At 35.2% G+C, this 20851-nt stretch overlaps 1 protein-coding gene across 10 annotated transcripts in view; it reads left to right on the top strand.

Moving 5' to 3' along the window:
- NfI (Nuclear factor I) overlaps positions 1-20851 on the top strand; it is a 784932-nt gene that overhangs the window by 470343 nt on the left and 293738 nt on the right. For all 10 annotated transcript variants that reach the window (XM_081762573.1, XM_081762574.1, XM_081762571.1 and 7 more), the window contains one exon: positions 17314-17469. In XM_081762573.1, coding sequence (XP_081618699.1) covers positions 17314-17469 — 156 coding nt within the window. The remainder of the gene's footprint in view (positions 1-17313; positions 17470-20851) is intronic.

The following is a 20851-nucleotide window of genomic DNA, read 5'->3' as shown; positions in this document are numbered from 1 at the left end:
ACTAGGAATAAATAAATGTGAGAATATATTCTCAAGTAACACTATCCGTAAAAGAATTGTATGATATTTGCTCAAATGAAATGAAATGAAATCTTGAGTTTTACGTCCCACGGTTATGCCGGTTAGGCTAAAGGAGACGGTGATGATGAATAATGAATGAAATGGTGGAATGAAGAAAGTGGGAGGAAACGGGAGAACCCCGAGGAAACCCACGCACACGGTGTTTGTCCACCACAAAGTTCACTTGGCGGGGGCTGGGATCGAACCCGGGACCCCAAGCACCAGAGGTGATATTTGCTCAAGTGGTTATATTATTTTCTGCGTGGGGGCCGCCATACTTAGTGGTAGAGCGCTCACCACTGGCGTGTGGGTTCCTAGTTCGCTATCACCTCCTGCCAAATGGGCTTTATGGTGAACAAACGCCATGTGCGTGAGTTTTCTCCAGGTTCTCCCGTTTCCACCCAGTTTCACCATCACATCGTTATCATTGATCGTCTGCCTTAGCCTCAGTGCATAATCGTAGGACGTTAAACCAAAAGAAAAAAATAACTTTCTGCCTGAAAGTGACTACTAGTCTTTTCGCCTAAGTAAGTAAAAATGTGTACATTTTTTGTTTACGTAATTCAGTGTTTTATGCCACATGTAAACTCATAAAGGCCAATTGAATTATTATGAATACTATACAGCTCTCAAGAAATGTTTCCCAATTGGGAAATTGATTTATAAAACATATAGAATATAAGGTCTTGCACGTATTGAAAACAGAGGAAAACTATAAAATAGATACATGACGTCTTGATAATAACTATGTAATACATAAGAAATATCTTTATTTTTGGATTGACTTTAACGTCCCTTTACAGCATCGATGCTATATGAGACAGCAGAGATAAAATGGGTCACAACCTTCGTGACCTGTGAAGCGGACAACCCAGAAACACACTCGTGACCCACAAGACCCGCTGACTCAAACAGACCTATGACCTCGAGTGACCCATGACCCGGAGACAAAATCTTAGAGACGTACATGGGGAGTATCTGTGGAACTACTAACGCAGTTTTATCAAAGATGATTCTCTTTCATTGCAGTGAAAGACAACTATAAGGCTTATCAGTGTAAAACAGAAAAAAAGTGTCAGACTCACAGAAAATAATATAACCTATATGTTTATCTTATAAGGGATTGTGAAATTATGACCGATCTGTAAAATTTGTCGTTTAGAATACAAACACCACCTCGAACCTAAACAATGTTTCCTAATTCTATTCCCATAGGCTATGTTCAAAAACCAAGTGTGAGAAGACGAATAAACATGAAATTGTGTTTGCAATGTTCAAGACATGATACCTTGATTAAACAAGTGAGTTTCGTTTCCCAGCGTGAAACTACAGTAGCACTCCAAATTACGGAACTTCATTACTCAATCTTGAAGTAGTACATCTATAACTATTGCTTGAAATAGAATAATAAGATCAAAGATAGAACCTGTTCCTTGGATGCTGAATTCATATAAGAAACTTATTACTCACTATGCCTTATTATTTTTGTTCTATGGAGATAAAGGTTGAAACCGGCAGTTATTAATTTGTATCACTTACGAATTAAATAGATGTTTAGGAGAGGATATAGAATCTACATTTGGAAAGCTGAATCTATTGCGAAAAGAACTGCATCTCTATATATCTTACCATTTTTATTCTACGGAAATAAATATTGAAACCGGAAGTAATAATAAATTTTAACCACTTCCGGTTTCGACAGAGTTACGGGTTGTGATGGTATGATCTCCGGAGACCATGAATCGTTCGAAAAAATAGCCTGCCACTATCTATTACCATTTTTGTTCTTCGCCGATAAACCTTGAAACCGGAAATGACTAATTTGACCCACTTCAGGCTTGAATAGAGTTAAGGGATGGGATAGAATTTATTATTGGGACGCTGACTTGATTGCAAGAAGCTGCATCTCAATATCTCTTATACCGTTTTTGCTATGATACTTGTCAACAGAAGGACGAACAAAGTGATTCTATAGGACTTCTCACGCTTATGCATAGCATAGTTTGGAAATCGAAAACTCACATTGAGAATAAAATAATGAATATTGTAGCTCGAGTAATGAACACCAATAAACAACTATAAATTTCTTCAGAGATAATATTGTGACTGCTTCTGGATCAGTGGGACTGTCTGCCTCTGAAAACCAAGACCCAGACCCGAATGACCCGAACAAAAGTCATGACCCTTGACCCACTCCATCACTGGGGCGTACAGCTTAACGTAGGATCCAAACCACGTGGACTCTCGCGGGGATCTCCTTTTACAGCCGCCACATGAAAACTCTCAAAGTCTTTACTTTATACAAGTAGTTGAGATCAGGGGCGTCATTTCAGACTTCGTTTGGGGGAGGGCAAGAGTACCACCGACATAAGACTTTCACGTTTTGTACTAGTATATTAGTAGACAATCGATTAAAGTATATGTATTCCTCAAACTCTTGGGGGGGGGGGCAATTGCCCTCTACTGCCCTACTTAAATGACGCCCCTGGTTGAGATTATTACATGTATAATCATCTGCCAAACAAATTATCTTGTAGTAATATTATCCTTTATTTGTGCCTTAGTTTTCGTGATGTTTTTTTTCTTCGACTGGGTTTACAGCTAAAACTTTGAAAGCATTCCTACTTTCTTTCTATTCTGACTACATGACCTGCCTATCTGAGCCTTCCCGGCTTAATGACTTTAACGATGATACGTAAATGGTATAAATAAACTTCCCCCTACCGCAACAATTATTACAATTGTTATCCACAATTAATTCTTTATGATTACATTCTATATATCAGGTTTGATGAAGATTAGCAAACACTAACTCTTGACATAATTCTTACTGTATGATTTGTTGATTTGAATCACAACACCAATAATGACTGTCCTTTCGTATTTTTTTTAAAAAAAGCAAATATTGTGTTTATGTTGAATGGAGCAAAAGTTCAAGATTGATAATTGTTGAGGGCATTGATAAATTTTGCCCTTTTATTTCTGCATTTTGAAACAATTTTGAGTGTAGAATTGCATGCTTCTTTTTGCAATAATCTATACTTGTAGATAATAATGTTTTTTTCTTCACCCTTTCGTGTACCTTGTTTCATATATCGGCAGCGACTGTATCTCGAGGAACAAAATAGAAACCAAGAACAAGTATAATCGGCAGTATTGAAATCAGCATCGTCGGTCATTCGTGCCATTTTCAATGTCTACCTGTCAGTGGCGTCTCCAGTAATGTAGTTTTTGATACATTCCAGTTTGTGGTCAAGTTAATTATCATTCATTTAATGACAAGATTTATACTATCAGCTATGATTAAATATTTCAGTTTGTGACCAAATGATGACATTTTCTTCAAATAAAACTTTTGTGAAGCAAGCTGGGATTACAGATGATTAATTCAAGTATGATGGTGAAAAAACTGATCAATGATGGTAATAGGGGGAAAACTATAGATCACTAATGAAATACATGGGTACGATGTTGTCCTTAGTGTATTCACATCAATCCAACAATTTGAAAACTATTGACAGAAACATATACAAAACAAGTGCGTACCGTTCATAGATGGTTCTGAATGAGAAATTGGAGTACTTTCATCTAGATGTGAGTAGTCAGCACAACGATACTCATTCCAGAACCTTCGCCTATCTTTTGAATATTCTATTTGTTTGTTCGGGTAAAAGCGCACTTGTTCTCACACTGAGTTAATGCCGAAAAGTATAGTTCTTACCGGAAAGTTGGATCCCGGGACCACGCACAATGAAAATTTGGTGATTATTAAACGACGCGAGTTTTCTGTTACACCGATAGCACAGCTAAAATAATTAACATACAGTCTGCAAATGTATCAACATTACTTAGGGATTTTTTAAACTCTTACGTCCAAAGACTACATTCCAAGCTATATTTTTTTAAAAAAAATATTTGAATTCGTAGATTGTTTTTATTGCCTCTGAAATATTTTCTTCAAGGAAATAATATGGTTCTTAAATTGTGTAGGAACCCGCACCTACAGTATTTTAGTATTATAGACAAATCAGTGTATAGTTATACTTCATATAATGGATAGATTGTCTATAGAATTTTTCGAACACTGTCCTAAGAGCCTGGTATATCATGGTAGACAGTACGGTACATCAAATATGCTTGGTAATGACCAACACTGTCTGTGCGCTTTGAAATGTTTTCTTTCTTTTTTTTAGATTTATGGGTAAAGGAGACTGATTGTTAATGAAAATGAATTATAGTGAAATTAAATTTTCCATCGGAAATCAAACCTGGGACCAGATACACCAAAGACACACGGGTTAACAGCTAGACCAGCCGAGAGGACTATGTGGAGTTTTATTTTTATAAGCATTTCTCTCTCTTCGTGATCAGTTATATACTTTTAACTGTTCATTAGCTTATAGGGGTATATTATAAGACGTAAAACCAAAGTTTCCTAATTAAAGACTTCAGTGTTTTTGTATATACATTTAATACTCGCAATACAAGCAACGCTCAGCTGGAGTGAAATACTGCATTGGAAGTTGAAAGGCCAGAGTAATCAATCTCAAATCCCTAAGTGTATTGTGGTTCAAACACCATCACTCGACTTCATAGTACATATTTAATACATAGTTTATTTTTACATTTTTTTTCTTTCACGCTTTAATTTCATATTTCCCAAAGAAGAATAGTCAATCCATGTGTGAGAGAGTAGCAATCAAATCACTGTCCACTTGATCGTCCACTGCAGAAAACAAACACTTTGTTTCTGAGAAAGGAAAGAAGATATGTAGCTTGATTCAGCTTCCGGTATCATCAGGTTCCGTTTGAAACTGTTTTTTTGATTTTTTTTCGGCCCGTTGAAAGAGGAAAAGAGATGGATGAAATAGAAAGTTTTGGTATAATCATACCCTTAGTTGATGTGCTGCTGAATTTCCTTTCTAGTTTTTCATAACTTTTTTTTATTTATTTTATTTTATTATTATTATTATTATTTTTTTTTTTTTTTTGCTTGTGCAGCCTTACTAGCTGGCCGCAGAACGAAGTTAACTTTCTCAATTCTTCTTCATAACCGTGTGGACTTTGTGGTGGACAAACACCATGCTCGTGGGTTTTCTCGTGGTTCTCCCGTTTCCTCCCACTTTCTTGATTCCACCATTTCACTCATCTCTCATCATCACCGTTTCCTTTAGCCTAACCGGCATAACCGTGGAACGTAAAACTGAAAGATTTCATTTCATTTTCTTCTTCATACCCAAATTGGAAATCGCATTGTTTTTCGTAATGTTCACGTTGTTTCTGCGTATTGTACACAACACGCATTTAATAAGTTTCTTCATTAGAATCTCGCAAATGGGCCTTATAAGATCGTAATGTTAGTACTTACGTTCTCATTCCATACAATAACAGTTGAACAAAAGGAAAATTTTGAATTGTCTTCTGCAATAGATAGCTAAAGCTATTATCACTGTCAATTTCGTTGATGGAGTCAATCCGTTAGCATCTTCATAGATAACGACGACTTTTATTGTGGCTATCCATATTGCATGTTCTGCTTTTAAACGAAAGCGTGTAACACTGCCAGAAGAAACTTTTACAAATATAAATAAATGTATGTTTCGTGTGATCCGCTTTACTGTGTTTCATCATACTTTCTTAATTCTTTACTCCAAGATCCATCAACAAAATTTTATTATTTCTAAAAGGACATTTCGCTTTTCCTGTCTTTGCTTTTTAATTCACGTTCACGCGTCGTATCTTCAGAGAATATTTATTCGCGTGACAAAGAGAGATTCGAATTGATAACAAATATTGCTCGATTATTGAATATTTATAACGGGAAGGTAACAACAGACAAATAATTTTAATATTTCATACTAACTTCCAAAGTGTACAGATGATACGCCTGCTTACGTTATATATAATGTAAGCAGGCGTATCATCTGTGCACTTTGGAAGTTAGTATGAAATATTAAAATTATTTGATATTATATATTATACATAATATATATGTTATTTACACATCCTCTCTCTATATTGGTTTACAGCTTCCACCCGATCATTTGTGCTTTATTATGCAGTTCGTAAGTTATTCATTCTGGGTAGGTTATACTTATTATTATATTGCGTCTGGGAAGCTGTTCGAAAGATCAAAACGACAAGAAAATTTGAATACGTGTGAGCTAGGCTCTCACAATTAGCAATGAATGTGTCATAAACATCAACAGTCTGAAAACAGTTGTTGTGTAATAACACTAGATTTGTTTATGATTTTGTTATGCGAAACCATTATTGTAGAAATTAAATATTTCCTATTTTTTATTTGTTTGTTTATTCGTGGCGTTTTGTCTGGTGATTAGCACAAATAATCGAGAATTTGCTGTAATTCCAAGAACGAGATTTCGTTAAATATTATTATGTTTCAATTATATATCCCTATTTACAAACAATTGAGTAGATTATTTTTTTCTTCTTTTAGAAATTATTGTTAAAAAGATGCTTGTGTGTGTGGTTAATGTTGACTGTATATTACACGAGTATCAAATTAATTTTTGATTTTTTTTAAAAAAAGATTACGGTTAGCTCCAATTTTCTCCAATTTTCCTTTACTTCCATCTTTAAATAAGTCCTTCCTTCTCACTTGGTTCGCTGAATTAACCTCTAGAAATATTGGCATCAATAGTGGTAGAATAAGGTATTGTGTATTATATCTTGGATTATGAAAAGTAAAATTTCATATTTATTTACATTATTATTGTGGTTCACAAGTAGGCTGTGTTTACACCTTACATATAAATAATCTAACATTGGGAACCTATTGCACAGAAAGTATTAATTTAATTTTACGGCCTTACTTTATACTTTGAGCACAACCTAGCGTGGTATTCAGAATATATATATATATATATATATATATATATATATATATATATTTTAAGTATGTTGGTTCGTTAACTTGCAACCACAAACTTGTAGCCACGAACTTCTTGGTTGCTATTAGTCACTGCATTTGCGTTAGTGAATGCAATTACCAATTCCGATCAGCTATAGTGCCCCGAACTAAAAGAAGGAATCTTTTCGACTTACTTGATGTGGCATCTTGTTTATGTGTGGGCTGCTCGGACCGTATGTGAACCATACCATTAACGTCCACATATTGAGGTGAAGTTAATCGATAACATCCAAATTATAGGGTGTGTCTCTAGTGGGAGGACGTATCGAGAGATCGTAGGATACCTGAAATTAATTTTCAGATAATAATAATAATAATAATAATAATAATAATAATAATAATAATATGCTTAACAGAAGAAAGAATAACATTAAACATAAATTTGATTTTCTATTCTGTTTTGATATCAATATTTGGAGTTCCTGTAAATTTTCGCAAACTATATAAACCGCTTTAAATTATTTTTTTAAAGTTAAGTATAAGTTAACAATGAAATGTATTAACGTATTGTGTCTTAAATAAGGGTTGACGTGTTCGGGAGTTTACAATTTTTCCATTTGCTTATTGTGATAAATTAAAATGGAACATATCTAACACCAAATCTTGTTAAGTGCTAATGTTTGTAGTATCAATTTTGTACTTTTTTTATTCGTTATGAAGTGTTCTTTTCAACTTTTATTGGAGAATTAATTATATGAACACGCATATTAAAAAAAAAAGAGTGTTGCTTCATTGTTGAGAAGGAAATAAAATATAAAATGAAGCGTTACAAATGGATGTGTAACGTATCCACACCTTCAGAATATTTGAGAATTTACTTTATTCTTTTCCTCACAGAGTATTTTACATCAGGAGCATATCTAGCTTCTAATTGAGTGAGAAGGCTTCGTCTTTGTTAAGAATTGACTCAATGTTTAGTAAGAGAGCAATAAAGAATACTATTATTATAGTGACTTAGTGATGGCAGAAGACAGTGAAATTAAATAATAAAGCATTGCTTACAGCGAAATAATTTGTCATCATTTTCAAATACCGTACCTTCTTCTACATACGAAAAACATATTGGGTTCGTATAAACAAGTACTCTTTCAAAGTAAACTACGAACTCAGGCAATGTATTTGTGTATTGTGTAATAATGACGAAGAAAGGATGCAATTACAACTTCCAAAATCCTACCCTGAATTCGGTCATGATCTTTAATGATGTTTCAAATTTCCTCAACAGCCTTCTCGTGTATATGTAGTATTGTTATCATACATCTCTCCTGCGCAGGAAACATGAATTCGATTCCCGATGAAAGTAAACGCCTAAGATAAATCCTGTGATCATGGTTTTAATTCCATGTTAAGTTGTAGAGCAAATTAAAAATGAATCAACCTACCAAATTACCCCTAGACATATTTCGTTCTAAACTGTCACTTTGAATTTTATCGAAATTGATTGATTTATTGAGATTTCTGTTTGTTTAACACCGAGACTGTATGAGACGGGACCTACTTAAGGTGGGGTATGATTCATTTCCAGGGCTTTAATCCGAGGCCTTTTATACTGTCGTCGAGGATTAAACCCAAAAACACGCACACAGGAAGTATACGTGCAGTCACTGGAGGACGTAACGTCATAATGTTAGTAGCACTAGGAAGTGTCCAAAACATTAGCATAAAATCAACGAAATAACTAGCTGAAATGCCCGTTCTTAGCACGGAGGAATTAGTTTATGGATAATATTTCAATCCACTTCACCCTTAAGGTATGCATTTCAGTGAAACTGTAATATTAATAATAATCCAAAGTTCATATATATATATACAGTGGCGGATCCAAGGGGAGGGCTATAGGGGCTATACCCCCCCCCCTTGCAACTCAGGTATACACTGGATAAAATGGGCTTCAATCCTGCTTTACACTGGATAAAACGGCAAAATATGGCTTAGCCCCTCCCTTGATCATATCCTGGATCCGCCCCTGTATATATATATATATAATATATAATATGAACTAAACAGACATACTGTAAGAGGTGATTCCTCACATCAAAATAAGAGAAAAATTTAATATGGACTTGTGGGGAAAAGTGCATAGTTTCAGAACTAGGGCTGTCAAAAATCGCGAAAAAGACAAATTTTAAGGGGCAATAAATATTTCGAATTCAACAAACTGCGGATGGTGGTTCTTATCAGCGTAAAGGAAGTCATGCATACGCAGTCCAAAAATGCACACTTCACTAATGTTCAATAACTGTACAGAGTATTCTCTCCAGGGTGAAATTTCCAGACATGCTATCAACCGAATTTTGAGATATGCTCTGACTTTATGATTGGTGCAAAGTTGGCAAACAGTAAGTCTTGATAGCAGTGAGCACGGAATCCTTCAGCGCGATGTCGGAAAGGATCATCAGCAACACGGTGTCTCGTACTCGGGAAAATGCATGTTGCGATGTTTTCTTTCACGCTTATAAGTGAAGAAAACGTGAAATATACCATGACGAAATACATCGCATCACACGTTATTCTTACCACAGGGAAACATGAAGCAGCCGGTACCTAACACTTCCGACTTCCCTCCGACACATTGGATGTCCATTGTTGTCAAGGCTTACTTCCTGTCTATTTGGACCCTTCTTGAAATCAGAGTATATCTGAAATCTCTATTGAGAACATATCTGAGTATTACACTCTAGGGAATACCTTGTACATCTATTGAAAATTGATGAAATATGCACTTTTGGATTGTGTATGCGTGGCTTCCTTTACGCTGATAAGGACCACAATCCACAGTTTCTGAAATTCGAAACAGGACTTGTTGAAATTTAGCTTTTTCGCGATGTTGGGCAGTCCTAGTTTTGAAACTATGCACTTTTCGCCATAGATCCATATGAACTTTTTCTCTTACTTTGATGTGAGAAATCAGCTCATAGTTTGTCGGTATAGTTCATTAACACCCTGTATATGTATATAGGTAGATACATGTACGGGCAACATTTTCGGTCTGTCAGTTCCAGGGCCTGACGGCTTTCCCGTTCTTCTTTAAATTGAGCTTAAATATCATCGATAATCTCACTAATTAGATTAGCGACCTTGAAAATTATAGATTCGATACTAATCTCGGTAATTTTGGACATTTTTTTTCACTCCTTCTCCTCTGAGTTTGGATTTAAATGATATTGGGAGTGTTACAATTCATTTCAACGATAGTGGAAACGGTGAATTTGACACTAATATCGGTCGTTTTTGATTACTTTTGCATGTTAACCCTTCCTTCCCCAACCTCTACGGGTGCTTGGGTGTATTACGCTCATTGGGTGCTAAACTTGAATTTAAACGGGAGTGTGACTATTAATCTCAGCTACCTCGAAAAACTCGACTACAAACCTCAGCTATCGACTAGAAATAAACGTGAGAATGCTTCTTGTGACATACCAATTTGTCCTATTCATTTTAAACCGTAATGTGCTTATGGCCTTTTTCGAGCACCATATCCAAACTCGACTTTTGTCTTTTCTGTTATATCAACACTGTTTAACGGACCCATCTAAACTTGGTGTCAATTTAAAACGTTCTGACCAATATTTAAATTATTGTGCAAAACTAGTGTGTAGGCCTACCTCACTCCCTGTGTGTGCAAAAGGCGTTTAAATGTGCCACATATTTAACGTTATTTCTTGAGAAGTTTGCAACACTGACCTGCGGGTGGCATATCTTTCGTCTTCCTTTTTAGTGTTGAATTCAATTATGAAATACAATTTAGGTAGTTCTATTTAAAAAATCATAACTTTATATTGGGTTGGCAACGCTGTTCACCCGGTGATGTCAAGTAATACGTCTACCAATCTGCCCCTTTGTATAGTTGCTTCGTGCAAAGTTTCGCTTCTCTCTCTCTTTTGGTTTTTCCGTCATCAAGGTTTGACATTATAAATGACGCACCCGGTATATATATATATATATATATATATATATATATATATAATTCTGTGATGTGAATGAGAAATTGTCCTAGAAATGAAGGATGAAGCTTTCCACCAATATGTTTTATGATTGTACCCTCAAGGGGGAAAGAATGCTATCCCCAAAATTCTGATGCAAAAAAACAAACAATAAAAACATAATTACTTTCCCCTGTCCGCCGGTTTACCCCTCATATATAAAATACATATCGGGGGAAAGGTTCCTTCAGGAATACATAGATATCAAAATTATCTTCCTAGCTTAATTAGGGGCTGTTATTGAGGTTTAAATTGAGTCGAATTAAGGAGCGGCCAGAGTGACTATTTTACACCGTCAGGCGGCTCAGTGGCCGTAATTCTGTACCGATACATTTCCCAACATATGGCCATATGTTTTTTTTTTTTACTTGTCTACTCCTAAAAAAATCACCCCTGAAATTTTGTCGCACCTTTTCGTTACACCCTGTGTAAATATGTACTTGAGTAATCAAAAATGACAAAACAAAAATCACTTCTTTTTAATTATTATAAGTTCTTCGAATATGTAAATATGTTGTGTATTTTGTAAAATGTTGCTGCTATTTTATTTGACTATTGTCAGTTCCATATTGTTAGAGCTTGTAGACTGAAAACAAGAGAAATATGAATTGTTGCTGAGCAGGTGTGGTAACTAGAAAGCTGATTACCGGTCTTAATTCATTAAAATGCAAGGTCAAAGTAATAGAACTTGTGTAGGAAAGGGTGTAGTTGGAGATAACAATTATTACGGTAGAAGTATTGCTTAACGTCAGTGGGTGTTCGTGGAGTTTTGGGTTCTTCCAATCGCTCTGGTTCACAAATGTGCAGATTAACATGTAACAAGTGTTAGTAACATTTGAAGCGAGTTGGTTACTGTGTTAGGAAAGACATTGATTTAATTAAGTAACATTATTTATTACCTTTTGCGTCTGTCTGTCGTCTTGAAATAATGAGAGAGGACATCGTGATCCATGTAGTATCGAGACCATGAATTGCAAGCAAAAGCATAGCTCCTTGCAAAGGATTTGAATGTTGAAGTACTGCAGGGCATAAGTTAATCGCTTTTACTTCTAGCTTCTGTCGAGAAGCGAAAGGTAGTTAGAACGGCAGGTATAATGAGGTGCAAACATTTATTAGCATGTTTAAAATATAGGAACAAAATATGATCATTGAAGAATATGCCAATATTTTATATGTTGTTTCATTTATGAAGATTTATAAATTTATCACGTATTTGCCTGCAGAGAACTATTGACTGAGTGTCATTTAAATATTGACTACCCGTCAGGAAATGCAATAAAAAAAAACATTCTTGCTAAAAATCTGCTGTTTGATGAGCTATTGAAAATAATATCGATGTTAGACCTCCTGTCTTTTTAATGACTAAAAAAGGGGGAAAAAAAGAAATCTCATTCGAAACGTTTTAGGTCGAGGAGGATTGAGCTTTGTACTGCTTGGTTTATAAACTCCGGCTACATATTGAAAAGATTGGAACTACGCCATATGGCGTGTGAGTTATGCCAGCTTTGGTGCACATTTTAAAGATCAGTATTCAGATACATGTTCATAGCATACATGGCTTCAGATATGACTAACGTGAGAGATCTGCACTTGGATACGAAGCGAGCATTACGGAACCTATCATTATTACAACAGAGATGCTCGAGTCCTGTTAAATGATTGGATGAACGGGGACTTCATTGAAGAGTTACTGTCAGGAAGAATTGCCCGTAGTACTACGACTACTAGAGGTCAGGGGCAGGAACTTGGCAACATAGGGCACAGAACAGCTGGTCCCAAGTTCGCCTCCCATGGTTGCCAAATGGCAGGATTACAACAAGTTTTGGCTCCAAGAATGTGAGAGAAAACTAAATCAATGAGTAGGAAAAAGAAACAGAAAAACAGAGTTCGAGCTTTTGTTATAAAACCAAGCTCCAAATGAAAGAACTGCGAGTAGTGGGCTAGAGACTTCCGTGAGGATCCGGAAGTATTCAATTAATATCACTCAAACTGGCGGCAAAGTTTACCCAACCGAAGTTTAGCATCCTAAGAAAATAATGCAATTCAAATGGAAAATAAACAGTTAAGAAACTTATTGACATGGTACTGGCGTTCCAAAAGGGACTTTCGTGCACGCTTCGAATAGCTCACGTGAGAGGTAAGGTGCAATATTACTATCCCAAACAAGAGCGCCTTGAACTTCGTGCCGTGTTTTTATGTTAGAACAATCAAGTGGTTCCTTTGCGTGTGTTGTATGTTGTTAGTGTTTGTTTTGTTTATTATATATATATATATATATATATATATATATATATATATATATATATATATATATATATATATATATATATATATATATATATAATTTGCTTTTTCTGTATTAAGGTAATGGGGGTGATGAATTAATATTACGAATTGAATGGCGAAATAGTGACATAAACTAATACCCTTATAACTTAGGTTTGTATTTGCTTGTCTTGTGATTACCAGTCTAATGGAAAGTGCTGCTAAATTGATGGAATGTCATTATTTGACTTCAGATTTAAAGCGTGACTATTGATTTAATATTGATTACATTAATGAAAGTTCTTAGTTTCAGTGCTTTCTTTCCACCTTTCAATCTTCAGTGGAAGTTAAACCATGACCTTTGAAATGAAATTAAATTTCTAATTTTAGGTCCCATGATTATACTCTATTAGACCAAAGGAGACAGACGATTAATGAGAGTGAGTGATTATGAAATAATTGGTGGAAGGAGAATTTAAGATGAAACAGGAAATCCTGGAGAAAACCCACGAACACTATGTTGTCCACTGACAACTTGCGTGGCCGGGTATCAAACTAGAGTCCTCGTTCCGGAAGTCAGCTCTCTATTCAAATATGCAAGCCTTTGGTTTTCAAATTATTGACTATCAAATCTAGAGTTTGGGCTTACTATTTTTTTTTCAAAATAATAATAATAATAAATCAAATAAATAAATCAAGCAATTGCGTTTAGAAGAAGACTTAAGGGAAAGTACGTAGAACGAACATGTGCACAACGTAAGTAAAAGCACTACTTCCTTATAATAAAGATTTGCTAAAATGAATGACAGAAGACTTTTTTCTGCAATCGGAAATTCATGAATAGTTTTGATATACCTCATTACTTCCCTTCTAACATTCCCTAACTTTTATTCAACCCTATACATATAAAAGAAACGTTGGTTGCCTATAATAAAAGGATATGTAGGTTTTCTAACAGTATAATATCCTTCTGAAAATCCCATATATGACATTGCCTGATTTTATTTACTGGGGGTCTATCCGTGCCAGTCTTTCCAAAATTCTGCGTTTAACAACGCAACGCAAGAAATACAAAACGTCAATATAACTTCTATGCTGATTATGGCAAACTACATCGCAAATTTTGCGTTGCGTTGACGAAAACTTACGGAGCGTGCCCGAGTCGCTTTAGTAAACTATTTAGTAAACTTTATACCTTTTATTTTTATTTAATTCAAATTACAGCGGAGAGTAAATGAACTAAGGATGAAATCGTCCTTATCAATCTTTGCCGAGAAGGAAGTGGCACTAAAGCATCGCCACAATTATAAAGGTAGAGAAATATATTCAAATGATTTGTTAACATGCACACATAGAATGTTCATATCACGCTTAAATTAAATTTTATTTGCTTCGATTCTGTGTGTGTGAGAGAGAGAAATGGGAGGAGCAGGGGCATAATTCCCGTTAGTAAAAATTTCATTGTTGAAAGCTTATACTGGAATTCGGAAGCAACTCAAGCAGAACTTATATTAAAGGTACCATCCTTTCATTCACCTAGTGGACCTAGGAAAATGTAGCAAGAATGGTCTCCATCGGGATTCGAATCCGATGCCTCCCGGTTGCGAAGCGCAAATATTACTCACATTTTAAATGATATTTCATTTTGTCATATTATATAAAAGGAAAAAAGAAAGAAATAGAGTAGTCTTTCCAATATCATTGCTAAAAGTACACATTTTAACTGTTTTAAATAAGCTTACATATAACATTGAACTAAATGACCTTACAACACAATATTTGCATAATTTCAGTTTAGTTTCAGGATGGGTAATACTGAATGTTTCTTGGCATAAATGTATAGGTGTATCCTTTTGACCGTTAAAATGACCAGTTTCCATTCCATTAATATCTGTAACTTCCTTGTGGTACAATATGATGTCAAGTAGTGTGACAAATTCTAGACCACGCAAAGAGCAATTAATGAATAATCTCCTGTTACCCTTCAACTACAAAGAAAGACAGCGACTCAACATTATAAGCAGAAGATACGTAGGAACTGACCCATGCTCTAAACACGTAATTAATTTTCTGACGCCGGTTGAAGAGAAGAAAATGTGTTGCTCCTTCTTGAAATTCTTTTGTTCGTTGTGGAGACGAACGTAGTAAGTTGTGTGTTCCATTGGAGGAAACTTTGAATGACAATGAATAAAGATTAACATTTCAGAAACCTAAAGTAGTAGTCACTTGTTGAGAAAGACTTCTCCGTTCAACCATCTATAATTTTATACAACATATATTGTTTCAAAATAAGAGGAAAACATCAGAAATAACATCCGAGGTTCTCTGAGTGTCCTTTTATCAAATCGATTGAATCAATCTTGGGAAACACGTAACTGTCTTACTGAAATAAGTGATACCTAGTTTTAAAGTTTTTCTTCCTCATTTCTTTTTGAATATGTGCTACATAAATTCCTCACGCACCTATGTAGAAAATAATGATAAAAAATGAAATAGGGAACTCAAGCTGTCAATTTCACCAATTCTCACTTCTGGCAACACTGTCCACGTAACTATAAGAACAGGAATATATATATATATATATATATATATATATATATATATATATATATATATATATATATATATGAGACCTTCATACTAAACATATCCAAAAATGGTTGATTTCCGTGATTACGAAGAGAGGAACTAATTGGAAATCAATACAGAAGTCCGAAACTAGCTATTTATGAAATTAGGGTATGCCCAGGATCGTGTGAAATATAATCAGGAATATGTTTACCAAAATCTGTAATTACTTCACAAACTAAGCACTTCAGGATTCGACTGATTTAATTCGATATATATATATATATATATATATATATATATATATATATATATATATATATATATATATATATATATATATATATATACAGTGGCGGATCCAAGTGGATGGCTATAGGGGCTATAGCCTCCCCCCCCTTGACGCTCAAGTTTACACTGGATAAAATGGGCTTCAATCCTGCTTTACACTGGATAGAACGGCAAAATATATAGTTTAGCCCCTCCCTTGATCATATCCTGGATCCGCCCCTATATATATTGATTGATTTATTGAGATTTCTGTTTGTTTAACACCGAGACTGTATGAGACGGGACCTACTTAAGGTGGGGTATGATTCATTTCCAGGGCTTTAATCCGAGGCCTTTTATACTGTCGTCGAGGATTAAACCCAAAAACACGCACACAGGAAGTATACGTGCAGTCACTGGAGGACGTAACGTCATAATGTTAGTAGCACTAGGAAGTGTCCAAAACATTAGCATAAAATCAACGAAATAACTAGCTGAAATGCCCGTTCTTAGCACGGAGGAATTAGTTTATGGATAATATTTCAATCCACTTCACCCTTAAGGTATGCATTTCAGTGAAACTGTAATATTAATAATAATCCAAAGTTCATATATATATATACAGTGGCGGATCCAAGGGGAGGGCTATAGGGGCTATAGCCCCCCCCCTTGCAACTCAGGTATACACTGGATAAAATGGGCTTCAATCCTGCTTTACACTGGATAAAACGGCAAAATATGGCTTAGCCCCTCCCTTGATCATATCCTGGATCCGCCCCTGTATATATATATATATATATATATATATATATATAATATGTTCTACATCTCATGAATACATTGCTGATATTTTGCAGACTAGCATCCATAATAAAAGAAATGACTATAATTGCCTGTAAATAATGGAGCGACTCGGGTGAACGTAATGGTAAGCGCCACTTCAGGTGAAATTGAGTAGTTAGGTGGAATGGGTTATGATCGAACCACAGAAGGGTATGGAGGTAGTTAAATTTTGGAACTGTACTTGAAGATGGCAAGGAAAGCTTGTTCGATATGCGCCATTTCGTAAGAGTCGCATGGCAATGGTCAACCTTGTGCTTCAGTTTACTCGAAATTTAGAAAATGTGGCGTACCATTATATTCGCACGAGCCGCTAAATTGTGTTTGTTCTAAAATATGTCATTTTTTTAAGACTGCCAATGATTTACATATTTTTGTGTTTTTGTCTTGCAGGATGAATTCCACCCGTTTATTGAGGCTTTACTGCCCTATGTGAAGTCGTTTTCTTACACGTGGTTTAATCTCCAGGCAGCCAAACGGAAATACTTTAAAAAGCATGAGAAACGTATGTCCTTGGAAGAGGAGAGACGATGCAAGGAGGAATTACAAGTGAGTACCATATTTTATGCAAATTAAGCTTCTCCATTAATTGTTTATATGTATAAAACGTAATGCGGAGGATTGGGTATACTTCGTCTCTGGTTACAAGTGTAAGACTAAGCTATTTGGTAAGAATGAATGACGGGAATATGATTTCAGGCATTGGTTCAAGAAATGCATATGGAGCTGTGCTAATAGTGCATAATACGTAATAATACTGTATAGCGCAATGTTTCGAAATGTCCAGCTGTAAGAGTTGCAGTTTTTCTCTTGTGTCTTTTTCAGTAAGATTTTCTTTGTAAAGTATTGTGATATAGCTGTTTAGATGGATTGAAGTTCTTCCATTATAGATAGGATTGGCTTCGAAATAAGAATTAAGGCTGCTGTCTCGTCTTTTATCTCGACGCAAAAGTTCTATCTTTTCTTGTTTCATGGGCAGTTTTGCATAATTTTCCATATGATAAAGCATGATCATAACCTTCCATTTCATGCATTGTAATAAAATGAAATGCTTCAGTTTTACGTCGTTCGGTTATGATTGGTACGTTAAAAGAAAGGGATGTTTAATGGAAGTGAATGAAAATGAAATAAACTGATGGATCGAGAATGTGGGAGCAAACAAACAAACAAAAACTCACGATCACTATGTTGTCTACGACAAGCTCACATGGTTTGGGATCGACCAGAGACCTCTTACTCCAGAAGTGAGCGCTCTACCGAAGAGCCAACTTAGCTCTATTCCTTGTTTTGGGTTTAACTGTTTGCTTGCTGAACAATTGTTAAACCACGTAGGACTTTTGTCTTTCTTTTTGATCAAAATAGAGTGGAGGTTAAGCACAAAATAATGTTTTTTTTTTTTTTTTTTTTTTACGATTTTCATTATTCCTTTTTTGTCCGTGTGTTGGGGGGGGGGGTGTCTGTGTATATGTGTGTGTGTGACAGAAAGAGAGAGAGAGAGACTGAAAAGCTGTTATTTCCTTATGGTCTCACGTTAAGTTCATAAAGATTTAACAGTAGTCTTCAGAACTATAAGGTGTCAGTAAACTCCCTCAGCCCAAACTTTGAAGCGTCAGAACTTTTGGACCCTAAGGGCGAATGAAACAAAATTCATTCAAGGAAGGCCTGTTCTTGTAGATATTTTTGAGATACAAAGCATGGGGTGAGAATTCGATGTTTGTCCTCATTCCAAACGTTTTTTTTTTCTTTTTTTTACAAAACGTGAAAAATCAGGAATGAAAGGCAGTTGTGGCTTTTTTTGTAGACAAACGGGAAATGCTAATGGTTAGGCCGTATATAAGTGCATCGTTCTGAAACAAGAACGGCACATCGACACCAAGTGTACACATCTCACGGCCTGATAATGACGTGTCGTAAAAAAAAATCACCTGTTTCCCGACATTATGGCGTATTGTGCTAACACAGACGGTACAAAACTCTCCACACATGTGGATTACAAATACACTATTATAAACAAATGAGAAACTTGCAAATCATTGAATAAACTTCATAATCTATTTAGTTCTGGCCCTGACTTCTTGTACTTCTTAAGGATCTAGCAATAATCTTCAGAGCTAGGCTATTAAACTCTTCAACAACTCACAATGTTAATAACGTAATTAATCGACTTCATTGTGTGCATATTCACACATAATTTCATCATTGGTGCACTGATTTCGATTATTATTTTTCAGTTTCGAAGAGGATACCTCTTCGCAAGTTCCAATAAATTTTAGGAGGGCCTGATTACAGTATTTGGAGTTAAACCATGAAACTCCTCAACAGATTGATAGTGTTTATAACTGCACCGGACTGCATAAAGTGCGTAAGTCCAATTTTGCCGAAAATTAGTTAAAACCAGTTAGTTTTTTTTTTTAGGAGGTCTGCAACGAATGGTTGGTTGTATTTTGTTCCATACGGGTTGATGACGTAATTAACCAAGTATATATTCTAGTATGTCCAATATGTATATAGTGCTTAAGTAAGGGTATTTGTTGTTTTCTGGAAAACAAGGATTTGTGACTTACGCACTTCATGCTCTTAGTTGCATAATCGTGTCTATATCAACGATATAATTCCATAACACACAGACCAATTAATAACAGATATTAAACAAATCACTAAAAGCATTAAAAAACGATTAAAAACAGAATAATTAATTACTATCTATATATTAAAATGCTAGATTTTTATGTTTGTCTCCAAAGAAAATTTATATGTTTGTCTCCAACCCTTTCGACAATGAGATCTCAAAAACCACAACTGCTAGAAACGTGCCGTTTTCACTGGTCGACTCCATTTTTTTGTAGATTATTCAGTTCTAATTAAATATTTAAAAAAAAACATGGTCGTTATTTCATTATAACATTTTCTAAGGGTACACTGGAAGTGCTGAAATGTTAAAAAAGTAAAGCATCATATCCTACGAGTTATGCATTCCAACACCACATAGTTGTATACAGGGATTGCATGTGTGTCAGCCATTTGTTTCATGGCCAAATGATAATGAAAAACGAAGGATAACCATTTCTCCAATCTAAGATGAATATTGCTTGAAGTGTTTCTCCCAATTAACACCATATATCACTGACATTATAATTTTGTATGTAATGAATTTGCTTATTACATACTGCATGCAAAAAGAAAGAAAACACTGATCATACATGAATTAGAAACTTCAACAGGAAGTAGGCTTAAACGGAGCAAGGTATTGAAAAAATAATCAAAAAATGTCCCCTTTATAATAACCATTACCTATTTTTATCAAGGCGTCCTTCACTTATGTCTTTAAAGGTAGATGTACAGATGTGAGGAATGACAAAGAGATTTATGCTCATATGTGAATGATGCGTTGTGTAGAGAGTGCAGGTTGAGCAAGTCTACTGTGTATATTAAAATGCTAAGTTTATATGTTTGTCCGCAATCCTTTCTCCAATGAGATGTCGAAAACCACAAGTACTAGATACGTGCTGTTTTCACTGGTCGATTCCAAATTTTTTGTAGATTGCCCAGTTCCCATTCAAATTTATCAAAAATCGTGTCATTATTGTTCTATTCAACATTTTGGGGACCGTTTTGAGCCCATAAGATGAACATTGTTGCAGGCCGAAACTACGATGTTAGGCAACCAGTAGAGAAGTTACGTATGTCGGGTTGACGGAATTGCAAGCACTTTGCTTAAATCTTAATGGAAAAACCTATTACATGCTGGCAACTTCAAAGGCCTCAAGAGACGTAATGAAGCGTACTCGGACGGATATTGATTTATGAGAAAAAAATATTTCCACTTTATATCGTGTTACATCTACAACATCTGTACATAGCAATTCACTTCCTTTGTGAGTCTCCCATCCTTTACTTGTGTGAGTAAGGGAACATGCACAGTAGGAAGCAG

This window comes from Thermobia domestica, chromosome 6 (assembly GCF_964235325.1).
Source record: "Thermobia domestica chromosome 6, izTheDome1.hap1.1, whole genome shotgun sequence".
Classification (NCBI taxonomy): domain Eukaryota; kingdom Metazoa; phylum Arthropoda; class Insecta; order Zygentoma; family Lepismatidae; genus Thermobia; species Thermobia domestica.
The sequence above is the reverse complement of the archived record's forward strand: the minus strand, read 5'-3'. Positions and strand labels throughout refer to the sequence as shown.